Consider the following 26,688-nt stretch of genomic DNA (forward strand, 5'->3'; position numbering starts at 1 on the left):
CAGAGAACTCTTTGAAAGCTTCATTTTTAATAATCCAGAATGGCTGTCTTCTGAAGATGCCTGGGAAGACTATCCCTCTCTCTTTTCTCTCTACTGTCTCTCTACTGTCTCTCTACTCTCTCTCTCTCTACTCTCTCTCTCTTCTCTCTCTCTTTCTTGCTCTCTCTCTCATTCCCGTTCTCTCTGCCTCTGTCTGTTTCTCTCTGTTTCTCTCTTTCTCCCTTCCTCCCAGCTCTGTCCCTCCCCCTCTCCCTTACCCTCTCTTTATGTGTCTAAGCAGATGGAGGAAAGTAGGTGTGATATTAAATATTTCTGCCGGAGCAGATTTGGATCTCTGTTTCAGTTGGAAGACACCATAATACGTTGGGGGATGAATAAAACATGACAAGGACACGGACTGGTAGCCTGGAGCCTAAGAGATAGCATGGATACTCTGCCATCCCAGTCACCCGACTCCTGGTCTCTCCCGACTTTGTGTCTGATCATCCAGAAGTAGGAATTCTGAATTCTGAGCCTTTCAAGTTTCAAGGACGATGATACCTACAAGCTTTATATCATTGGCAGTTGGTGGTTCTGAAATCAATAAGCCAATACGATTTAATCAAAGTCGACTCGTCCCCCTTAGAAATGTTCTTTTGTCATATTTTGTACCCTGACTAGGTAATTTTTGTGAAGTACAAGAAGGGGAATGACAGTTGGATGATTTTTTTACCCTGTCTAAATGGGACTATGAACAGCAAACTCAGCTTGATGGGGGTTAAAGGTTAGGGTTTCTCTGTCTTTTGTCTCTTGTGAGTAGTCTCTGCTTCGACTCAGTTTCTCTCTTTAGCTCTCTGTTCAGAACACAGATGTCGGTCTATCCAGTATTTTTCCATTGTATTCTTCATAATTGTTTCTACCCTGCTGGCTAGTATCAGCCTTCCTCTCCTACAGATGACAGCCTTGGGTGTGAGAGGCTCCTCGGCTAGCCTTGCTATCCACACTCATCACCAGCAGGCCTCATTGACGGCACTGTTGAAAAATTCTATGTGTACTTCAACAGTTTGCTGGAGTTAGTAAGTTGGATGCCTTACATCCATATTTTATGGCCCGGCATCAGACATGTTTTAATAAAAAGTTGGGGAAGATAAGGCAGTGTATGGTTTCTGAGGCAGATAATATTTTATTCTTCAAAACCATTTACCAATCATATCCAACCATTTTCAGCATTAATGTTGCATGGGTGGGCCGGTTATGGAGCTAGAATAGATCTCTACGTTTGATATAACACATTCTCTTGGACATGTATTTCATTCCAAATAATACTTTGTGATAATACATGTACACTTTCAACACCTTTATTGCAGGCAAATATCTTCACAGCCAGCTGGCACGAACATATGGCCATTATTTTCCTGGAATGACATACATGTAAATTAAGCTTTTCGATATATATTTTCTATGGATTTATGCATTCATTCATTCCAAAATTTGATGGATCATACCATAGTGTTTAATGTAATTTCAAGGGGCTATTTTGGTAAAGAGATAGATTTAAGTCATTTTGCAAATGAAGAACTAATCCTCTTCACATGCAAATGATTAACAATGAAATGCATATTTAATGACAATTTAATAAATTTAGCTTTAAAAGGATGGTGGTGGTGGTAGGGTGGGGGGAGAGGCTGATCGACAAATGCTTTTAGGAAATGGCACACGAGTGAAACTTGAGAATATGCCCTTTTGTGAGTTCAGTCAGCGAGTACTTCCTGGAACGCCCGTGATTGATGCGCGAGACAAGGGTCGGGCTAAATCTGTTTTCGTTGTGAAGTATTAGAAATACTAATATGGGAAATTGCTTATGAAATCATTACGTGCTTCTCTCCATTTGTTTTAATTTGCCCTAAGTGGATTCCCATATTCTCTTGGACTAACCAGATGTTCAGCATTCAACCCAAATTGCTTTACCCCGGCTGCAAGTGAACGGGTGAGCCAACGCTGCTGTAAAATAGAGCCTAGATCTGCCGTAATCCTTCTGTCTCTAATAGGAAAAGATGTTTCATCCCAGCAGGGTATTTATTAGGCCGGCAGATATGAAACAATGTCACAGAGAGTGTTCAGACACAGCCTGTAGAGCGGGAAGGAGGGCGAGGGAGAAAGAGAGAGAGGAGGGCAGGAAGAGAGAAGGGTGGAGGGAGGGAGGGAGGGAGGGAGGGAGGGAGGGAGGGAGGGAGGGAGGGAGGGAGGGAGGGAGGGAGGGAAAACACAAAGGTTGGCCACGGAAATGACTGGACTGGACATTCTAATGGGGAAAACAAAAAGGTCTATTGAAGTTAAAACACACTTTATTTAGAAGTTGAATATCATTGATGTTTTAACCATCAGAGAGAGTAGGGGAGTGGAAAAGTGGGCATTGGTGACACCCGTGCCCGGCTGGCATCAGACAGGGTCAGTGTCCTGGTCTCAGCCAGTGTCCGTGCCCACACGTGGATGTGTCCCCCCAGTCAAATCCACTTATGTCTGAATGGGGCCTGGAAGCACATATTACTCTGCTTTGAGCACAATGTGACATGGCATAGGGGACACACTGGAACAATTCAACAAGTTAAAAAGTCATTTGAACATGTTTCATAATAACAAAGCAGATATCTGCTAGTAAATGCAAAGCCTAGTCAGATTGAATTTACATTTCACATGAATCACAACACACTTTATTTAAAAAGTATTAAAAGAATGACCACCTTAATTTGATATGTTCATTCTCCTGTTTGGTCTGTATGTTATCTTACATTATATAGTATTATGACATACAGCACCTTCAGAAAATATTCATACCCCTTGACTTATTTCACATTTGTTGTCTTACAGCCTGAATTTAAATGGATTACGTTTATAATTTTTTCTCACCCATCTACACACAATACCTCATAATGACAGTGTTTTTTAAAATGTTTGTACATTTATTGAAAATGAAGTATCTAATTTAAATACAGTACCAGTCAAAAGTTTGGACACTCCATCTCATTCAAGGGTTTTTCTTTATTTTTACTATTTTCTACATTGTAGAATAATAGTGAAGACATCACAATTAAGGCAGCCCCCGAACCTCTCTGATTCAGAGGGGTTGGGTTAAATGCGGAAGACACATTTCAGTTGAATACATTCAGTTGGACAGCTGACTAGCTATCCCTCTTTGCCTTTCCTTTCCTCCTGCATGCTTCATATGCGTCTCACAAAGTCATGGCGGTTGGAACCAAAAATCAAAAATTTGGACTCATCAGACCAAAGGACAGATTTCCACCGGTCTAATGTCCATTGCTCGTGTTTCTTAGCCCATCAAGTCTCTTCTTCTTATTGGTGTCCTTTTCTAGTGGTTTCTTTGCAGCAATTCAACCACGATTCACGCAGTCTCCTCTGAACAGTTGACGTTAAGATGCGTCTGTTACTTGAACTCTGTGAAGCATTTATTTGGGCTGCAATCTGAGGTGCAGTTAATTGCTGATTTCTGAGGCTGGTAACTCTAATGAACTTGTTCTCTGGAACAGAGGTAATTCTGCGTCTTCCTTTCCTGTGGCGGTCCTCATGAGAGCCAGTTTCATCATAGCGCTTGATGGTTTTTGCGACTGCACTTGAAGGAACTTTCAAAGTTCTTGAAATGTTCCGCATTGACTGACCTTCATGTCTTAAAGTAATGATGGACTATCGTTTCTCTTTGCTTATTTGAGCTGTTCTTGCCATAATATGGACTTAGCCCTATTTGGTAAAATACCATCTTCTGTACACCACCCCTACATTCCATATGTGTTATTTCATAGTGTTGATATCTTCAGTATTATTCTGCAATGTAGAAAATAGTAAAAATAAAGAAAAACCCTGGAATGACTAGGTGTGTCCAAACTTTTGACTGGTACTGTCAGTATTCACACCCCTGAGTCAATGCATGTTAGAATCACCTTGGGCAGTGATTACTACAACTGTGAATCTTTCTGGGTAAGCCTCTGAGAGCTTTGCACGCCTGAATTGTGCAATATTAATTCTTCAAGCTCTGTCAAGTTGGTTGTTGATCATTGCTAGACAGCCATTTTCAAGTATTGCCATAGATTTTCAAGACTCTAAGTTCAAACTGTAACTAGGCCAGGAACATTCAATGTTGTCTTGGTAAGCAACTCTAGTGTATATTTGCCCTTGTGTTTTAGGTTATTGGCCTGCCTAAAGGTGAATTTGTTTCCCAGTGTCTGTTGGAAAACTTGAACTATGCTTGTGTTGGATTTGCCCCTAACATAGCATTTTGTATTCAGGACATAAAGTACATTTCTTTGCCAGTTTTTTTGCAGTTTTACTTTAGTGCCTTATTGCAAACAGGATGCATGTTTTGGAATATTTTTCTGCACATGTTTCCTTCTTTTCATTCTGTCATTTACGTGAGTATTGTGGCGTAACTACAATGTTGTTGATCCATCCTTAGTTTTCTCCTATCACAGCAATTAAACTCTGGAACTGTTTAAAGTCACCATTGGCCTCATGGGGAAATCCCTGAGCGGTTTCCTTTCTCTCGCAACTGAGTTAGGAAGGATGGATGTATCTTTGTAGTGACTCGGTGTATTGATACACCATCCAAAGTGTAATTAATAACTTCACCCTGCTCAAAAGGATATTCAATGTCTGTTTTAAAACATATATATTTATTATCTACCAATAGGTGCCCTTCTTTGAGAGGTATTTGTGGTTGAATACTTATTGACTCAAGACATTTCAGGTTTTCATTTGTTAGTAATTTGTAAAAAATTCTAAAAACATAATTCCACTTTGACATCATGGGGTATTGTGTGTAGGCTAGTGAAACAAAATTCAGGCTGTAACATAACAAAATGTGGGAAAGGTCAAGGGGTGTGAATACTTTCTGAAGGCACTGTATAAGTAATATGCACTGAGAATGGGAATAGAAAACGTTATTGTTGGTTAAATAGATAAACATTTTGAAGACATATGAAGTGAATTATGGAACATAAGACATACAGTGGCTTGCGAAAGTATTTCACCCCCTTGGAATTTTTCCTATTTTGTTTCCTTACAACTATTCACCCCTCCCCCCCAAAGTCAATACTTTGTAGAGCCACCTTTTGCAGCAATTGCAGTTGCAAGTCTCTTGGGGTATGTATCTATAAGCTTGGCACATCTAGCCACTGTGGTTTTTGACCATTCTTCAAGGCAAAACTGCTCCAGCTCCTTCAAGTTGGATGGGTTCCACTGGTGTACAGCAATCTTTAAGTCATACCACAGATTCTCAATTGGATTGAGGTCTGGACTTTGACTAGGCCATTCCAAGACATTTAAATGTTTCCCCTTAAACCACTTGAGTGTTGCTTTAGCAGTATGCTTAGGGTCATTGTCCTACTGGAAGGTGAACCTCCATCCCAGTCTCAAATCTCTTGAAGACTGAAACAGGTTTCCCTCAAGAATTTCCCTGTATTTAGCGCCATCCATCATTCCTTAAATTCTGATCAGTTTCCCAGTACCTGCCGATGAAAAACATCCTGACAGCATGATGCTGCCGACAGCATGATTCACTGTGGGGATGGTGTTCTCAGGGTGATGAGAGGTGTTGGGTTTGCGCCAGACATAGTGTTTTCCTTGATGGCCAAAAAGCTCAATTTTAGTCTCATCTGACCAGAGTACCTTCCATATGTCTGGGGAGTCTCCCACATGCCTTTTGGCGAGCACCAAACGTGTTTGCTTATTTCTTTCTTAAGCAATGTCTTTTTTCTGGCCACTCTTCCATAAAGCCCAGCTTTGTGGAGTCTACTGCTTAAAGTAGTCCTATGGACAGATTCTCCAATCTCCGCTGTGGAGCTTTGCAGCTCCTTCAGTGTTATCTTTGGTGTCTTTGTTGCCTCTCTGATCAATGCCCTCCTTGCCTGGTCCATGAGTTTTGGTGGGCAGCCCTCTCTTGGCAGGTTTGTTGTGGTGCCATATTCTTTACATTTTTTAATAATGGATTTACTGGTGCTCCGTGGGATGTTCAAAGTTTCGGATATTTTTTTATGACCAAACCCTGATCTGTACTTTTCCACAACTTTGTCCCTGACCTGTTTGGAGAGCTCCTTGGTCTTCATGGTGCCACTTGCTTGGTGGTGCCTCTTGCTTAGTGGTGTTACAAACTCTGGGGTCTTTCAGAATATGTGTATATATACTGAGATCATGTGACAGATCATTTGACACTTAGATTGCACACAGGTGGACTTTATTTAACTTATTATGTGACTTCTGAAGGTAATTGGTTGCACCAGATCTTATTTAGGGGCTTCATAGCAAAGGGGGTGAATACATATGCACGCACCACTTTTCCTTTTTTATTTTTTTTATTTTTTTTTTGAAACAAGTTATTTTTTTTTCATTTCACTTCACCAATTTTGACTATTTTGTGTATGTCCATTACATGAAATCCATATAAAAATCAATTTAAATTACAGGTTGTAATGGAACAAAATAGGAAAAACGTCAAGGGGGATGAATACTTTTGCAAGGCACTGTATTCTGGACTGAAAATCTTTTTGGTTACAACTTGCTACAATAACAATGGCTGCATGTTGTGTCATGTATTACAATGACCCACTTATGCCTAACTGCCTAGCTACCTAGCTACCTAGCTACTTAACTACCTAGCTACCTAACTGTCTAGTTGCTTGGCTACCTTGCACACAGTATTTGCTCAGCAGTTTTTTTGTTGTGTGATCATACTTAATTAAAAATATATATATTTATATAGCTCTACAGGGAATTAGGAGGACGAAAACAAACCACAGTTTTCAAACAAAACCAATAGTTCCCAAACTATTCCAGACATTTATAAAATTCTCCAATAGTCGGAGGCTCACAGATGATTTTTTCCTAATTCACTTTTACCTGCAAGTGAGCATTCCTCACAGTGCAAATTAAAATCCACTCATCCAGTCCAATACATTTTTGCAACAGCTTGCAGGCACTGGCAGAATTCAGTTTCATTCAATTCTCTTCTCTGGGGAAATGTCATCAACAATTGAGAGGGAGGCTTTGGCTTTTGGCTGAGGTGGTTTAGGCTATTCACTGATATCAATGTTTACTGTGTACCAGCTCAAGTGATGTTGAATTGAACCTTTCTCTTGTTCAATTCAGCGTTCAAAATAAGATGAACAACTGCTCGCCTTGACATAACAGCACACCATTTCCTTGAAATGGTTCTGGGTCTATTAGTAAAAGCAAGGTAGCAATCTCCCTAATCTCTCTAAGCGGCGTGGACACCGTGTTTACATATAGTCAGGGACTAAGTAAGTCGGGATGTTTTGAGTCTTTTCACCGGTTGTATAATGAGACGATTGTGTCATTTGCTTTTCATTTGTTATTTTATTATTAAAAGGCACTGTTCAAGATTGACTGAGTGCAACCATTTCAAAAGCATCACTTTTGATGATAGCCCATCTAGTAAGCTTGCTCAGTTCACTGGGCCTATTAGATTAAGGAAGAGGATGCCTCCGTGGCTCTGTAGAGAGAGAACAACTGTGAATGTTGACACCGATGGACACTAATGTCTATTTATGCATTCTCCCTGTCGGCTTTTCAGCTTGAAGAGACTACATGTCTCGAAGAAAAATAAGTGGGTGTCTTGCTTTTCACATAAAGTATATGTTACACCAGAAAGGTACAATAGACCACCGGTATTACAATAGACCACCGGTATTACAATAGACCACCGGTATTACAATAGACCACCGGTATTACAATAGACCACCGGTATTACAATAGACCACCGGTATTACAATAGAACGGTTATGGAAAAATCAGCAAAGAACCACCAGTGGCTTTGATATACATTTGTATAAATTTCTATTCTACTTATGCTGATTGTCCACATGTTACTATATAGTAGCATACCTCATCCACGTCGTTCTCAATCTCTATACCTTGCTAACAGGTTCAGGCTTGTGTCGTCTTGAATGCTGATTGTGCATATGTGCCAATCTCCATTAGCAATGCGTGCCATCCTCGGGGGAGCCGGAGATGTTTTTGCCGTTGCCAGGGCCGACAGTAACACAAGAGTGACAGAGCGGTGTCAGGGGGAAGTGGATTGATGGTGGTGTGTGACAGTGACAGCTAGCACGCGTTAGGGCTAGAGAGAGCATACCTGTATGTTCATTCCATGTGTTCATTCTCCTGTTTGGTCTGTATGTTAGCTTATATAGTATTATGACATACATATAATATGCACTGAGAATGGGAATAGATAACTTTATCGTTGGTTAAAGAGATAAACAGTACATTATTTTGAAGACATTTGAAGAGAATTATGGAACCTAAAGACATATTCTCAGCTGAAAAGCTTTCTGGTTGCAACATGCTACCTTAATGGCTGTACGTTGTGTCCTGTATTACATTGACCAACTACATGAACGGGACTACAGTGGAGAAGGTGGAAAGCTTAAAGTTCCTCGGCGTACACATCAGTGACGATCTGAAATGGTCCCCCCACACAGAAAATGTGGTGAAGAAGGCGCAACGGCGCCTCTTCAACCTCTGGAGGCTGAAGAAATGTGGCTTGGCCCCTGAAACCCTCACAAACTTTTACAGATGCACAATTGAGAGCATCCTGTTGGGCTGTACCACAGCCTGTACGGCAACTGCACCACCCACAACCGCAGGGCTCTCCAGAGGGTGGTGCGGTCTGCCCAACGCATCACCGGGGGCCACACTGCCTGCCCTCCAGGACACCTACAGCACCTGGTGTCACAGGAAGGCCAAAAAGATCATCAAGGACATCAACCACCCGAGCCATTGCCTGTTCACCCCGCTATCATCCAGAAGGCGAGGTCAGTACAGGTGGATCAAAGCTGGGACCGACAGACTGTAAAACAGCTTCTATCTTAAGGCCATCAGACTGTTAAATAGCCATCACTAGCTGGCTTCCATCCAGTTACGCAACCCTGCACCTTAGAGGCTGCTACCTATATACATAGACTTGGAATCACTGGCCACTTTACTAATGGAACACTAGTCACTTTAATAATGTTTAAATAATGTTTACATACTGCTTTACTCATCTCATATGTATATACTCTATTCTGTATGTTTTGTCAATGCCACTCTGATATTGCTCGATCTAATATTTATATATTTATTAATTCCATTATTTTACTTTTAGATTTGTGCTAATTGTTGTGAATTGATAGATACTACTGCACTGTTGGAGCTAGGAACACAAGCATTTCGCTACACCCGCAATAACATCTGCTAAATATGTGTATGTGAGTAATATTATTTATGCCTTACTGCCTAGCTTCCTAGCTGCCTAGCTGCCTAGCTACCTAGCTACCTAGCTGCCTAGCTACTTAGCTACCTAGCTGCCTAGCTACCTAGCTACTTAGCTGCCTAGCGCACAGTATTTGCTCAGCTGTTTCCTTGTTGTGTGATCATACTTGTATTTTTTATGAAATATTTGTGTTGCTATATAGGGAATTAGGACGATGAAAACAAACCACAATTTTTCAAACAAAACCATTAGTTACCAAACTATTCCAGCCATTTATAAAATACTCAGATAGTTGGAGGCTCACAGATGCTTTTTTCCTAATTCACTTTTACCTGCAAGTGATCATTCTTCACAATGCAAATTAAAATCCACTCATCCAGTCCAATCCATTTTTGCAACAGCTTGCAGGCACTGGCAGAATTCAGTTTCATACAATTCTCTGCTCTGGGGGAATTTCGTCAACAATTGAGAGGGAGGCTTTGGCTTTTGGCTGAGGTGGTTTAGGCTATTCACTGATATCAATGTTTACTGTGTACCAGCTCAAGTGATGTTGAATCGAACCTCTCTCTTTTTCAATTCAGTTCAAAATAAGATGAACAACTGCTCGCCTAGACATAAAAGCACACCATTTCCTTAAAGAAAGACGATCCCAGGAAGATCATTGAGAGATAATAGACTGATCTTAGACATCCTGTATAGCTTTATATTATATTTTTAGGGGAAGGACAAAGTATAGCAGCTGGGAGATTAGACCTGGTGGAAAACTATGTTATCGGCTGAGACTGAGGTTATGTTGCAATGTCAGCTCTAGCATAGTGCTTATAGTTCCAAGACATTGCTTCATACTAATTTGTATGTTGGTGTGAATATTGGAAGAGATTTTTAGAGTATCCAGACTAATGAACAGGGACAAACGGCAATATGATTAGCATCAGTGTTTTCCATAGGGTGGGAGCTATTGTACATCTATACATCAACCTTATAATTATTATTGTATACATTTTTTGCAGTGGCGCACCGCTGCTACTAAGTGCATATAGGGGAAACACTGATGATATATGGCATCCAGCTCCGAGATTCCCGCTCCTGCATATTTAATCCATGAACTGTCTTTTAATTTAGAGATTATCATGACACTGATGTGTGTGCGTCTCCTTCTGTGAGTGTCTCTCTCTGTCTGTGTGAATACATTTGTTTGTGTGTGTGTGTGTGTGTGTGCACTAACAGTTAGTCAGTGTGTGTATGTGTGTGTCTCTGACTGTATGTGTGTGTGTATGTTGTTCCTCATTGGGGACGTGTGAAGAAAGGACCCTACCACATCTGCATACGATGTCCCATGCTTCCCTGTCACTTCTGCCTGTGTTATTAACGCCGGCTGTCAGCAAGGCAGCATCCTCTTTAAATAACACTACATTACATTCCAAAGCCGCAGGGATTCGGGGGACAGGCACGGGTAGGGAGCAAGCCATTCCTCATGCACGTGACGGATGGCATTGACTGCATCCCATATGGCTCTGGTCAAAGTAGTGCACTATATAGGGAGTAGGGGTCCATTTGGGAAGTAGCCATTGTGATTTTGTAATTACCTTGAAAGGCATCAACAAGGGCATTGGGCTTCATCGGGTTTATCTGCTGTAGCCTATCAACTTAATAAATAACGCCATATTAGATTGCGTTCGTATCATCTTGGAGGATCTGACTGTGCCCTAAGGCGGTGATTGGCTGTGTGTGTGAATGTGACTGTCTGTGACTGTCTCTGCTTCCCAAATGACACGTTATTACCTATATAGGGGAAAGGGTTCCATTGGGACGCACACTGTCTGTATCTGGGCCCCTAGAACCTCGACGGGGTGGAAAGAGAGTTGGCTGGCTTGTCTTACATAAACAATTGTCATGCAAGGATTTATTCCATCTGATTTAGTGTGAAATGTATTTCTGTCAGCCAAGGCGACACAATAAGCCACTACCTTATCAATGTTCTACCAGACTTACACGCCACGCATTGTTTTCAATGCATTTCTATCAAAATCATGTTTGACACAATGAGCCATCCAGATTGTGAAGAACCCAGAAACTCTTTGATTATGCGACGATAATTTTTTCATTGCCAGTTAATATTACCCCAGGGAACTATCTCCTCTTCTCCCCCTCTGAGTTTTTTGTCTGAGTCTGCTGTATCAAAATTTTTATTTTTTTTAATTAAGAAACGTTTGGTCTGTGTGTGGAGAGAGAGGCCTAATTAGTAGTAGTACTTTAGGCGTCTAATCATTTTCAATCTGTCTGACTTAATTTGGTCTGGTTTTCTCTCAGGTCAGAAAAATGGTTCTGAATGAGAGGATACAGTACAGAGAATGCCCCCCCCCCCCCCCCACGCCCCTGCCCCACCTGTGGGTTTGTCTATTATCCCTCATTGGTGACATATCCAGTACAATCCTCCTTCCTCGCGTAAACATATGGCGCCGGAAGAAAGAAGAAAGACAGAAACGCAACACAGTTAAATCATTACATTTCCTCATGCAGTCATGGCTGGTCCGTCTCCCTGATCAATTCAAGACACTTCACGATCTGGACCTCAGAGTCACTTTACAGTCAGTCAGACATAATTATGCTTACTACAAAGCCCATCCAAATTGCATTGTCAAATCCATTTACCCGCCACCAAAGTAGCTGACTACAAGAACGGGATTGGAGTCAGAGAAGATGGTATCTCACCGGAACGAAATGGAAGGCAAGGGATGAAGTGTGCCACTCAGAGAGAGAATGATGACAGGGAGATGTGTTCTGCATGGATGGCAGACAGCTATGGAAGTTGTACAGAGTTAACTCAACTCTCCCCCTGCCTCACAAACTTGCCTATACTATTGGACCTCTTCGTGCTGCTCACGTTGCCGTCGTCTACCGTGAGCTAGTGGATGCAGGGGCTATAATTAGGCAATAAGGCCAGAGGGGGGTGTGGTATATGGCCAATATACCACGGCTAAGGGCTGTTCTTTTGCACGGCGCAATGCTGAGTCCCTGGATACAGCCCTGAGCCGTGGTATATCGGCCATATACCACAAAGCCCTGAGGTGCCTTATTGCTATTATAAACTGGTTACCAACTTAATTAGAGCGGTAAACAATAAATGTTTTGTCATACCTGTGGTATACGGTCTGATATACCACGGCTGTCAGCCAATCAGCATTCAGGGCTCAAACCACCCTGTTTATAATGATATATATATATATGGTCATACATCGGCTTACTCAACAAACTGTCGACATTGACATTTTCAGTTAGTTGCCTATGTGGCAATTGAACGCACAACCCTGGTTTAGCCAGGACAATACTCTAACCCACTGATCCATTGGAACTACTCAACTACATGCTTGGCTGTGTTCATTAGGCACCACACAGTAGAAAACAGACTGAAACAGGGAGGCACTAGCTGGCTTTGCCAAATATAAGAAATTGTTATTTCTTTTCTCCATTGCAAATCGATCTATAACATTTTCCGTAGTGTGCCCTAATAAATATGAGCCCTTGTAAAGAAGGTTGGAGGCTGTAGTAGTAGAAGTAGTAGTGGTGCCTATCTATCCCCTTCGTTACATGTAGCTTTACTGGTTCTCTCCTACCCCAGCCTCACATGTGGCCTCGCTGCTGCTGCAGCCCACCGATCCAGATGGAAGGGGGTTTATTTCAGTTTTTGTTTGTTCACTTATTCATGCATCCAGCTATTCGGGGCATCACTGGGGCTTTCGTCTCCATGCCACAAATGCAAATCGCCGCGGTGGCTAATCCACTTTCATCTCCTTCCCTGCCGACATCCCTCTCTCATTCTTTCTCATCCCTCTCTCTCTCTGGTTCTGTGATAAGGGGCCATGTTGTGTCAAAGCCAGTGGAGACCTCACTAGGACCCTCCTCTTCCTCCTTTTGCCTCCACCCCTCCCTGGTCTTTGTCCTGACCCACTCCACCCTCCCTGGGCGCCCGACCCCCTGGCGCCATCCTGAGGCTTGTCAGCCTTGCACTCCTATTCGCATCAGACCAGGGAGGGATGTGGGAGCATCCCTAATTCGATTACGAAGGACATGAGTGGGTTTGCACATCAAGCTGTTCCAGTAAGACAGTTGAGAAGGATCTGCTGGAGGATCCATCTTCCTCATTAGACAGAAGAGACCTCCCACCACCCCTCCACTAAAGAGGGTCCTGTATTTTCTGCTCAAATATAGCACAAAAAGACACGAAACAGAAAGCTTCACTCTGTCAACAAAAAAAAACATCTTACACCAGGACACTTCACTTGACTAATCCATGAAAATAAATAGAAAAAGCAGCATTCAGATGTCTGCAATTATGTTATTTTAGGGACAAACAAACCTTTCAGCTTACGATTCAGTGTGACTTTGCTCAGTTTGGCCCTATAGTGTGAATCAGTCATCTGTGTATGTGTGCGTGGAAAGTTTTTCCCTGTGTCAAGCTTGGCTAGGAGAGAGGAGAGAGAGGGGAGCAGCTAACAGGTGTGGTGTGTGTCTGTCCTGTGGGTACCTACGTTCTCCCTGCCCTCTGTGGTAGTAATGTCATCGCTGGCTGAGTGTCTGGCTGACTGGCTATTATCTTGCTGACTGTCTGGTTGACTGTCTGGCAGGCTAGCTGACTGTCTGGCTAGCTGACTGTCTGGCTAGCTGACTGTCTGGCTAGCTGACTGTCTGGCTAGTTGGTGCCTTAGGAGCCACAGGAACTGGGGGAAGGAGAGACAGCTCAGTCAAACCTCTTCCTCCTTCATGAGAGAGAGAGTGAGAAAGCGAGAGTAAACAGAGACAAGAGAAGAGAGAGACACAAAGAGAGAGAAAGAAAGAGAGAGAGAGGTGCCGCCTATACACCTGGCCATAGAGCACACTCCCCTCCCTCCACCAAGAGGCTTTGTTCACGGCTAATGCACCAGGTTAATTATGCAGGTGACTGTGCAGCCCAACGGTTGGGCTAAAATGTGTTCAGAAACTATTCTGGGGAAGAAAAGAAAGGTAGTTGTTTTCATTTTCCATTCTTCTACTTATTTTCCATCGAGAGAGAGAGTGAGAGAGAACGAGAGAGATGGACAGAGAGACAGAGTGAGAGAGAAAGAGAGAGATGGACAGAGAGAGAGAAAGAGGGAGGGGGAGAATGGCAAGGTAGCGAGGGAGAGCAGTCTCCAGTAGGAGCAGCAGCGCTCTCCCTTCAGAGTGGTCTCAGCTCATCAAGCACAGGGCTGCAAGCTCTTATTGCAGCTCATTACAGTGCAAATGAGAGTAAGAGATCAGTCACTGAGAAGGCTGGAGCAGGGGAGACTGGAGAGGGCAGCAAAACACACACAGAATACAGAGACGCACGCACAGACACACACAGACACACAATACACACACACAGACACACAATACACACATGGGCGAATCATGCAGACAGACAGACAGACAGACAGACAGACAGACAGACAGACAGACAGACAGACAGACAGACAGACAGACAGACAGACAGACAGACAGACAGACAGACAGACAGACAGACAGACAGACGAATCATAAACACACACACACACACCACACACACACACACACACACACACACACACACACACACAAGACAAGTATTCCCCCTTCCAACCGATGGATTTACACACTATCGGGTTAGCTAGGAGATTCACTTGTGTTCAAAAGAGAAAGGACTTGTTGGCTAACACCATCTTATTATCCATGTAATTATTTCATATTATTTTATGACATATAGTATAGATATATAATTATTATTGTTACATACTGAATTACCGTTAGTGATGTTTGTCACTGCAATGGCTACCAATAGAAATTGTGTTATCTATTGAATAATTTGAATCCTATGGGCGTTGGTCAAAAGTAGTGCACTAAATAAGGAATAGGGTGCCTTTTGGGACCCTATGTTTATTATGTACCACTACTTAGACCAGACAGAAACTCTCTGCTTAAATTCTGCTCGTTTTCCTCAGTTTTGGTCCCTTTCCTCCAGAGCTGTCGGCGGCTGCATGCGAGCCATCACAAATGTAGTTCTCCATCGATCCTTCTGTATTTTTTCCCCCCAACATGGAGGGAGATGACAGATAGCAAATTGAATTTATGAACAGCTTGTGTTGACACTGCTGCATAATGATAAGAATGCCATCCCTTTGGTGTTTAAGGAGGAGTGCATGGTGCCGAATACAGATTGAAACCAGACTGCATCCGTTTTCCTGGGGAAGATGGGAAGAAGACGGAGGGTGCCATTTGAGATTCAGACGAAGTTAACAGACATGTATCTGTTTGTACATGACAGATCCGCTTTTTATTTTCATCTTGCATCCACATGCAAATACTTGTTTTTTGATGAACTTGAAGATGCGTATTGGTGTACAGTCATATGTTCTATTTGTATTTGATGGAAGTAAACTGACAGTGGATGAAGTGGTATAGAGCTATTCTGTGGAGGTTTGTGTGATGTGTTAGGTATTAGAGGAGTCTGGCTGGCTGTCTAGTTTCTCCTCTAGCTAAATTGGCCGAGAGCAGGCACAGCCATAGGTCACACTGCATGGCTGACACCATTCTGTGCTGGAGCACACACATACATACACACACACACCACGCACACATGCACACCAAGCAGGCACACACACCCCACATAGGCACAAAGACACACTATCCTACACCAGACACACACACACACACAGTTGTTTGAATTTCATTTTCCACTGTGGAGGCACTAGAACACCCTCTCTCTCTACACAGGCAGCGTTTTAACAACCACCTTACATCACTGCTATGGGAGACACTCCCCTGGACATAGAATACACAATGCATCAGCATTAGACCTGGGGCCTGTCACGTCTCCTGGCCCTCCTCTGTCTCCAGCTGAATGGCGTTGGGCGGGGGGAAATCACCAAAGCACAGAGGCTATGTCCCAAATGGCACCCTATTGCCTATATCTCTTTAGGCCCTTGTCAAAAGTACTGCATTATATAGGGAATAGGGTGCCATTTGGGACACAACCTGAGTCGCTTCAGCGGCTAATACAAGCATGGATGAAAGCCTCCACTGATGGCCATTGAAAGATCTTCTTTCTGTGGCTAACGCAGGGGAGCTAAGTGCTCTTTACCAAGATTTAGTATGGAGCCGGTCAATACCGGGCTGCTCTATCATTGTTCCGTCGATGACACCGGGACCTGCCTTTGGAAAACCTTCCAACCGCCAAACGGCTTAGTACATACATGGCACCGCTATGTTACCACAGGAGCGGAAATAGGAGATGGAAGAGGAGAGTAGATGGTAGACAAAAGGGAAGAGGAGAGGAGATGATAGACGACAGGGAAGGGGAGAGGAGATGATAGATGAGAGGAGATGGTAGACTAGAGGGAAGGGGAGAGGAGATGATAGATGAGAGGAGATGATAGAGGAGAGGAGATGATAGAGGAGATGATAGAGGAGATGATAGAGGAGAGGAGATGATAGACGAGAGGGAAGGGGAGAGGAGATGATAGACGAGAGAGAAGGGGAGAGGAGATGATAGACGAGAGGGAAGGGGAGAGGAGATGATAGACGAGAGGGAAGGGGAGAGGAGATGATAGACGAGAGGGAAGGGGAGAGGAGATGATAGAGGAGAGGGAAGGGGAGAGGAGATGATAGAGGAGAGATGATAGGGGAGAGGGAGGGAGAGAGTAGATGATAGAGGAGATGGTAGACGAGAGGGAAGGGGAGAGGAGAGGAGATGATAGAGGAGAGGGAAGAGGAGAGGAGATGATAGACGAGAGGGAAGGGGAGAGGAGATGATAGAGGAGAGGGAAGGGGAGAGAAGATGATAGAGGAGAGGGAAGGGGAGAGAAGATGATAGAGGAGAGGGAAGAAGAGAGGGAAGGGGAGAGTAGATGGTAGACAAAAGGGAAGAGGAGAGGAGATGATAGACGAGAGGGAAGGGGAGAGGAGATGATATAGGAGAGGGAAGGGGAGAGGAGATGATATAGGAGAGGGAAGGGGAGAGGAGATGATAGAGGAGATGGTAGACGAGAGGGAAGGGGAGAGGAGATGATAGAGGAGAGGAGAGGAGAGGAGATGGTAGATGAGAGGGAAGGGGAGAGGAGATGATAGATGAGAGGGGAGAGGAGATGATAGAGGAGAGGAGATGATAGAGGAGAGGAGATGATAGAGGAGAGGGAGGGGAGAGGAGATGATAGAAGAGAGGGAAAATGAGAGGGGAGAGGAGATGGTTGAAGAGAGGGGAGAGGAGATGGTAGAAGAGAGGGAAGAGGAGAGGAGATGGTAGGAGCGAGGGAAGGGTCAAGGAGATGGTTGAAGAGAGGGAAGAGGAGATGGTTGAAGAGAGGGGAGAGGAGATGATAGAGGAGAGGGAAGGGGAGAGGAGATGATAGAAGAGAGGGAAAATGAGAGGGGAGAGGAGATGGTAGAAGAGAGGGAAAATGAGAGGGGAGAGGAGATGGTAGAAGAGAGGGAAGAGGAGAGGAGAGGAGATGGTAGGAGCGAGGGAAGGGTCAAGGAGATGGTAGAAGAGAGGGAAGAGAAGAGGAGATGGTAAAAGAGAGGGAAGAGGAGAGGAGATGATAGAAGAGAGGGAAAATGAGAGGGGAGAGGAGATGGTAGAAGAGAGGGAAGAGGAGAGGAGATGGTAGGAGCGAGGGAAGGGTCAAGGAGATGGTAGAAGAGAGGGAAGAGGAGAGGGAATGCAAGAGGAGAGGGAAGGGGAAAGGGAAAGGGAAGAGGATGGTAGAAGAGAGGGAAGGGGAGAGGGAGGAGGAGAGGAGAGCAGGCACGGCCATAGGTCACACTGCATGGCTGACACCATTCTGTGCTGGAGCACACATATGCATACACACACACACACACACACACACACACACACACACACACACACACACACACACACACCACGCACATATGCACACATGCACACCACGCAGGCACACACACCCCACATAGGCACAAAGACACACTATAGGGGAGAGGGAAAATGAGAGGGGAGAGGAGATGGAAGGGGAGAGGAGATGGTAGAAGAGAGGGAAGAGGAGAGGGAAGGGAAGAGGAGAGGAGATGGTAGAAGAGGGGGTAGAGGAACGGGAATGGGAGCGGCATTGCTAGAGGAGAGGGAAGGAGAGAGGATGCTAGAGGAGAGAGCACCAGAGTTCTGGGATAGGCCACTGTCTGTGTCTCTAAACAGCACAGTACAGGACAGCACGTCTCAAACAGAACGATTCAGATGAAGATGAAGCAGCTTTTGGCCCTATATCTGGGTCATCTATCTTTAGCCCCATACTAATGAGTCAGTAGGCCCTCTCTTCATCATTGTGGTCCAGAACAGACATTATTTTAAACTGGGATCATTAGGGTGACTTATTGTAGCGCGCCGGACTACGCCATCCATCGTTTGCATACATGGCTGAACTGGCTTGTGGGTAATGTTTACGGCAAGAAGGGCCGGGGCTTCTTATTTCGCTTCTGGGCATCATGGCAGAGAAGAAATGTTTGCGCTGGCCGAAATCTAGAGATGACAGTTGCTTTTGGCAGCATTTTCAGCGAGCTGTGATCAGTCTTTTGTTTTTCCCGTCCTAACGTTCAAAGAGAAATGACAGTCGGGAAAATTGAATTTATCAACAGAACAAGTTGACACGGCGACATAATTAATTTGAGGAAATGCCACATATTCTCATTACCAGAGAAAAGCCAGTATTTTCTTTTTTGTCGTTCTCTGAGCAACACAACCTCCCAGTGAGAAATAAACACAACCAAAAGAAGAAAAGAGAGCCAAGAATAGAAACTCATCTTATGTAAATTCGCCACAAACAAACTCTTAATTTGCGCTAATTTCTTCTCTTGACTTGCTGGTCTCATTCCCTCTTCCTGAGGCCCTTCCCAAGGGCTACTTTGAAAACCAAAGTGTCTGTTCTCTCTTTCTGTGTGCTGTGTTTAAAGGCAGCCTAGATTAAATTAAGCTTAATTAGACCGGCTCGGAATAGAACTAAACAAAACAAAGCCCAAATAGCTAGCGCTTATCTTCAAATTGGCTAGTCTATACCTTTGTTAGTCTTGCTTATTGGTTTAAAGCGGGACATGCATTTCACCTGCTTTTCTCTGTAGAAACGAGATGGCCGATCTCTATCTAACAGCTATGACTCCGAGAACAGCACTGGCTCCCACTTTAATGTTTTTCCATATCTAGGCCAACCAGGACGTCTTGTGAGTTCAACATGAATGCAACACGTTACGTCCGGGCAGGTAAACATTTATCTACTGCACCTTGGCTCCTGAAAAACTTTTGGACAGCTCTTGCTTCAGTTTCCCTCTTCTCAGAGACCTAGACATCACAGGGGGCACTTGACAACTTTGATCAATTTGTCCTAGTTTTTGCTTAACTGTAGCCCAATTCATCATCCATAATGACCAAGGTTTGGGAGCTGGGCTGAGTAGACTGGGTTCAAGAGGGAGGATCGCAGACACAAAGAAGCAAAATGACTAAAATGGGAAACATGCTCCCCAGTGACCTGCTAGCGCTCCATTAACAATGTCCTATTGGACCGGCTAGACCTCGGCTCTGATGAAGGAAGCTCAGAGACGAGGCCCTGGCTTCTGAGAATCTCTTAACATCTCCAACTGTTCTCTGAACGCTTCCCCATCATACGTTAAATAAAATGTTTAAACAAAAATGTAAATTAAAAACTTGTGCATTTTAGATTATTTGAGAATCCCTTACGTCTAAATCCCCACAGCAAACTTTTCTCTTCATCTGACACATCGCCCACTTAGAAGACTACTGTTTTTTGCCCTGTTCTTGTTCCAGCTCCACCTGTCTCATTTTGAGCTGTAAAAACCCACTGCAAATATATTCTGCCTTTTCTCAATTAGCAAGTCTCGTCGATTGTGCGCTGGGGAAATACAGAAAAGCTAACCTTTATGCAAGAGGATCTGTCTTAAGAGGAAGAGATACACCACTCGAAGGAAATTGCTTTCCAAAATGGGTTAAGATGGGACAAAACTCTCTCCAGCAATGTAACACCTTGTCATGCACCTCAGGAGACAGCCCTGGGGTCCTCTAATGATCTTATCAAGGAATGGGAAGAGTGGAACATGGCTGGGCTTTTACACTCCACACTATGGGCACCTTCTTAAAAACATGAGGCAGCTGACATGGCACTACATGTACCTGTCTTCCCTACCTCCCATTGAGAGCTAGCATACCTGTCCTCCCTACCTCCCATTGAGAGCTAGCGTACCTGTCCTCCCTACCTCCCATTGAGAGCTAGCGTACCTGTCCTCCCTATCTCCCATTGAGAGCTAGCGTACCTGTCCTCCCTACCTCCCATTGAGAGCTAGCGTACCTGTCCTCTCTACCTCCCATTGAGAGCTAGCGTACCTGTCCTCCCAACCTCCCATTGAGAGCTAGCGTACCAGTCCTCTCTACCTCCTATTGAGAGCTAGCGTACCTGTCCTCCCTACCTCCCATTGAGAGCTAGCGTACCTGTCCTCTCTACCTCCCATTGAGAGCTAGTGTACCTGTCCTCCCTATCTCCCATTGAGAGCTAGTGTACCTGTCCTCCCAACCTCCCATTGAGAGCTAGCGTACCTGTCCTCCCTACCTCCCATTGAGAGCTAGTGTACCTGTCCTCGCTACCTCCCTCCCTCTGTCTCTGTAATGTATTTACTAGGGTGCACTATTACATGTTTTAATTAGGGGGATAACAAGGGCCCTGGCTCTCTGCCGGATTTGTTAACTTCACACATCATAATTTGCGTCCCTCTCCCCATCAAGGTACCTGTGTGTGTGTGTGTGTGTGTGTGTGTGTGTGTGTGTGTGTGTGTGTGTGTGTGTGTGTGTGTGTGTGTGTGTGTGTGTGTGTGTGTGTGCTTGCATGAGTACTTACATGTGTGACTTATTGTCCTCTAGCCCTGGGAGAAGATGAAGGGGGAGGAGACACACAAGTTAAGTGTCACCATAGGGGAAGGAAGAGGGGAGGATTGAGGAGAGGGTAGCAGACAATGAAGTGGGCCTGTGTGTATAGCTCTGGTGTCTCTGGGGCTGTTGAGAGGACTAGTGGAGCGGGTCGAGGCGCAGGGTCCTAAAACTCCCTCCGAGACATTTGACTGCCCTGGGCCTCTGACATTGAATTATTTCTACAACATATGCAAGCGTGTAAGCGCACGTGAACGCATCCATACAAACATACAAGTACATACACGCAAACACACACTCACTTTATCAGAAAAATGTGCAGTATTATAGCTAATCTCATACTATTTTACACATTTTGCTATGAGGCTGAAATACATTTTTGCTGTTTTAGATCTCATGGAGTCGGGACACAAGACGGGACATTCTCAACTTTTTTTCCATAAATATTTGTCTTAATATTAACACAGTTTGATAGACCAAAGTATCATCTGTCACACCATGTAAACGAACAACCAAATATAATTTTTTTGAACCATAAAATCATTTTGGGGTATTGTGTGTAGATTGATGAGGGAAAAAGGCTGTAACGTAACAAAATGTGGAAAAAGTCAAGGGGTCTGAATACTTTACAAATGCACTGTATGTATGTGTATATAAACTCAGCAAAAAGAGAAACATCCCTTTTTCAGGACCCTGTCTTTCAAAGATAATTTGTAAAAATCCAAATAACTGTTTCCCATGCTTGTTCAATGAACCATAAACAATTAATGAACATGCACCTGTGGAACGGTCGTTAAGACACTAACAGCTTAGACGGTAGGCAATTAAGGTCACAGTTATGAAAACTTAGGACACTAAAGAGGCCTTTCTACTGACTCTGAAAAACACCAAAAGAAAGATGCCCAGGGTCCCTGCTCATCTGCGTGAACGTGCCTTAAATGCTTAAGGAGGCATGAGGACTGCAGATGTGGCCAGGGCAATAAATTGCAATATCCATACTCTGAGACGCCTAAGACAGCGCTACAGGGAGACAGGACGGACAGCTGATTGTCCTTGCACTGGCAGACCTCGTGTAACAACACCTGCACAGGATTGGTACATCCGAACATCACGCCTGCGGGGCAGGTACAGGATGGCAACAACAAATGCCCGAGTTACACCAGGAACGCACAATCCCTCCATCAGTGCTCAGACTGTCCGCAATAGGCTGATGGGCACAAAGCCACCGTCGCTGAACTAGACAGGACTGGCAAAAAGTGCTCTTCACTGACGAGTCGCGATTTTGTCTCACCAGGGGTGATAGTCAGATTCGGGTTTATCGTCGAGGGAATGAGCTTTACACTGAGGCCTGTACTCTGGAACGGGATCAATTTGGATGTGGAGGGTCCTTCATGGTCTGGGGCGGTGTGTCACAGCATCATCGGACTGAGCTTGTTGTCATTGCAGGCAATCTCAACGCTGTGCGTTACAGGGAAGACATCCTCCTCCCTCGTGGTATGCCACCAGCCATACTGCTCATTCTGTGCGTGATTTCCTGCAAGACAGGAATGTCAGTGTTCTGCCATGGCCAGCGAAGAGCCCGGATCTCAATCCCATTGAGCACGTCTGGGACCTGTTGGATCGGAGGGTGAGGGCTAGGGCCATCCCCCCAGAAATGTCCGCGAACATGCAGGGGCCTTGGTGGAAGAGTGGGGTAACATGTCACAGAAACAACTGCCAAATCTGGTGCAGTCCATGAGGAGGAGATGCACTGCAGTACTTAATGCAGCTGGTGGCCACACCAGATAATGACTGTTACTTTTGATTTTGCCCCCCCCCCCCCCCCTTTGTTCAGGGACACATTATTCCATTTCTGTTAGTCACACGTCTGTGGAACTTGTTCAGTTTATGTCTCAGTTGTTGAATCTTATGTTCATACAAATATTTACACATATTAAGTTTTCTGAAGATAAACGCAGTTGACAGTGAGAGGACGTTTCTTTTTTTGCTGAGTTTATATACAGTAACCAGTCAAAAGTTTGGACACACCTACTCATTCAAGGGTTTTTCTTTATTTGTACTATGTTCTACATTGTAGAATAATAGTGAAGACCTTAACTATAAAATAACACATATAGAATCATGTAGGAACCTGAAAAGTGTTGAACAAATCAAATCATGTTATATATTTTAGATTCTTCAAAGTAGCCACCCTTTGCCTTGATGACAGCTTGTCATTCTCTGAACCAGCTTCACCTCGAATGCTTTTCCGACAGTCTTGAAGGATTTCCCACATATGCTGACCACTTGTTGGCTGCTTTTCCTTCACTCTGTGGTCCAAGTCATCCCAAACCATCTCAATTGGATTGAGGTCGGGTGATTGTGGAGGTCAGGACATCTGATGCAGCACTCCATCTTGGTCAAATAGCACTTACACAGCCTGGAGGTGTTTTGGGTCATTGTCCTGTTGAAAAACAAATGATATCACCACTTAGCGGAAACTAGATGGGATGGTCGCTGCAGATTGCTGTGGTAGTCATGCTGGTTAAGCGTGCCTTGAATTCTAAATAAATCACAGACAGTGTCACCAGCAAAGCACCATCACACCTCCTCCATGCTTCACGGTGGGAACCACACATGCGGAAATCATCCATTCACCTACTCTGTGTCTCACAAAGACACGGCAGTTGGAACCAAAAATGTCAGATTTGGACTCAACAGACCAAAGGACAGATTTCCACCAGTCTAATGTCCATTGCTTGTGTTTCCTTCCCCAATCAAGTCTCTTCTTCTTATTGGTGTCCTTTAATAGAGGTTTCTTTGCAGCAATTCGACCATAAAGGCCTGATCCACACAGTCTCCTCTAAACAGTTAATGTTGAGATGTGTCTGTTACTTGAACTCTGTGAAGCATTTATTTGGGCTGCAATCTGAGGTGCAATTAACTCTAATGAACTTATCCTCTGCAGCTGCGGTAACTCTGTGTCTTCCTTTCCTGTTGCATTCCTCATGAGAGACAGTTTCATCTTTGCGCTTGATGGTTTTTGCGACTGCACTTGAAGAAACTTTCAAAGTTCTTGAAATTGTCCGCATTGACTGACCTTCATGTCTTAAAGTAATGATGGACTGTCTTTTCGTTTTGCTTATTTGAGCTGTACTTGCCATAATATTGACTTGGTCTTTTACCATATAGGGCTATCATCTGTATACTACCCCTACCTTGTCACAACAGAACTGATTGGCTCAAATGCATTATTAAGAAGGAAAGAAATTACAAAAATTAACTTTTAACAAGGCACACCTGTTAATTGAAATGCATTCCAGGTGACAACCTCATGAAGCTGGTTGCGAAAATGCCAAGAGTGTGCAAAGCTGTCATCTTTGCTACTTTTAAGAATCTCAAATATAAAATATATTTAGATTTGTTTAACCCTTTTTTAGTTACTACATGATTCCATATGTGTTATTTCATAGTTTGAATGTCTTCACTATTATTCCACAATGTAGAAAATAGTAAAAATAAATAAAAACCCTTAAATGAGTGGTTGTGTCCAATCTTTTGACTGGTACTGTATGTATGTGCTTGTGTGTGTATTTTTTTCAGTGAGTGTGCTTATCCTCTAACCATATTCTCTGTCTGTCCTGTCCTACAGAGGGAGGAGAGAATGAAACAGGTGTGATGGACAGCCTAATGGAAGCCCTGCAGTCCGGAGCAGCCTTCCGCGATCGCCGAAAACGAACCCCGCGCAACGGTAAGGTCCCCACGCCTCTGTTGAAGTAACCACCTCCCTTAGTCTCAACCATAGTTCTTAATATGAAAGGAGTGTTGCCGGACCAAGTCCGTGATATGTCGAGGGCGTACACGTCTGTGTGTGTACGCTCATGTTCTTCTGTATGTGTGTGTGTGTCACTACACACACTACACACACACACACACACTGCACACACACTTGTACTATCCCCGGTGCACTTCATTACACATTCATTGTCACATTGTCATTCATAAGGCTCTGATTACAATAGAAATGGGATGTGAGCGGGGTCTATGGGCTACAGGCTCCAGCGGTGGAGGGGATTTAGCATAATCCTAATGTTAACATATTCCATCCTGCCATGATGAATGGCCTGTGCCCAGGGGGATGGTAAGGTGCCACCTGGTAGAGGTTACATTGATATGCAGGTGGAGAGACAGAGCCCTGTCTGTATAGAGGACCCACAGGTGCTGCTCTCTCTGAGGTGGACGACTACTGTGATATTCCTGATGCTAATCTGCTCATTGGGCCTCATGAGGGTTAGCATAGTTTAGTATGATCAGATGGAGTGAGTATACACAGAGGTTTAGACCCTGTCCGGCAACAGCTTCTTCTTCCCTTATCAACAACCTCTACGACAAACATACCAGCATATGCACACCATGGCAGAACGAATCGTCCTAAATTAACTGTCACTATGTCAAATGTCAGAGATATGTTGCCAGACCTGTTAATTTCCCACATTGTCTCTCCTCCCTCTTATCTTGGCCAATCACGTCTCCCTACCAGGGTCCATGTCAAGGTTTGTCCAATAAGACCTGGTTAATGAAACAGGGTGTCACAACTCACAACACACACTCCTGAATCGTTCTCCTAGCTTGGTCTGCACTCACTGGCAGACAGCTAGCCATGTAGAGGAGAACATACATGCACACACACACACGCACATGCACACACACGCACACGTACACACACGCACACACACACACACACACACACACACACACACACACACACACACACACACACACACACACACACACACACACACACACACACACACACACACACACACACACAGTTATGTTTCATCTTCCCTCTGTCTACAATATCTCTTCTACTCTAACATGGTCCATCAAGACTGACAAACCAACACAATGTATTTTCCTTCTCAAGTGCCTTCTCTCTCTGTGTGAGTGAGCATGTTTGTACAGTGTGAGTGTGTGCTGAGGTGTTGTGCCAACAACCAGACTTTTCAGAGTGGATAATTGGTGCCAAACTCCTGAAAAGACTCATGTCTGACATCGTTCTCTTTTTCTCTTCCCCCTCTCTTTCTCCTCCCTTTCTTTTTCTTCTGTTTACTTGGTCATGTTGCAGGTGATCAAAGTCCATGCAGTCCTGTCTCTCGGTGGCCGGGTGCTAACCATGGTAACCCAACCAAAGCTGTGTCCGTAGTTTAACCCTTTCCCTGCCCCTGTACTGCACTGTACAGCACCGCCTCCACTCCTGGCTGTGTAATTCTCATCTGGCATCTTCCCCCACCAACTGAACCAGAGCTGGTGTATTCTCTGACAGACTCCTACACTGAGGGTTACGTAGTGTTATCTTGTTTCAACCAGTGGTGATAGCAACTCAAAGTTGGGAAAAAATTACTTGATGTGGTCACAGATTTATTAGATTAGGTTGCAGACAGATTGTTTATCTCAAAAACAGGAATGAATATAGGGATCTGGCCAAAGTAGTGCACTATATAGGGAATGGGGTTGAATTTTGGTCGCACCTCAGACT

At 44.1% G+C, this 26,688-nt stretch overlaps 1 protein-coding gene across 5 annotated transcripts in view; it reads left to right on the forward strand.

Annotated features, from left to right (window-relative positions):
• The window catches only part of diaph2 (diaphanous-related formin 2), a 754,395-nt gene that overhangs the window by 643,122 nt on the left and 84,585 nt on the right, over positions 1–26,688 (forward strand). For 4 of the 5 annotated variants that reach the window (XM_082975098.1, XM_082975097.1, XM_082975102.1 and 1 more), the window contains 2 exons: positions 24,802–24,900; positions 26,278–26,328. In XM_082975098.1, the coding sequence (XP_082831224.1) occupies positions 24,802–24,900; positions 26,278–26,328 (150 nt within the window). The remainder of the gene's footprint in view (positions 1–24,801; positions 24,901–26,277; positions 26,329–26,688) is intronic. The other variant, XM_082975100.1, reaches the window with a different exon arrangement.

The sequence above is a fragment of the Salmo salar genome, chromosome 05 (genome assembly GCF_965601325.2).
Source record: "Salmo salar chromosome 05, fSalSal1, whole genome shotgun sequence".
Taxonomy (NCBI): Eukaryota; Metazoa; Chordata; class Actinopteri; order Salmoniformes; family Salmonidae; genus Salmo; species Salmo salar.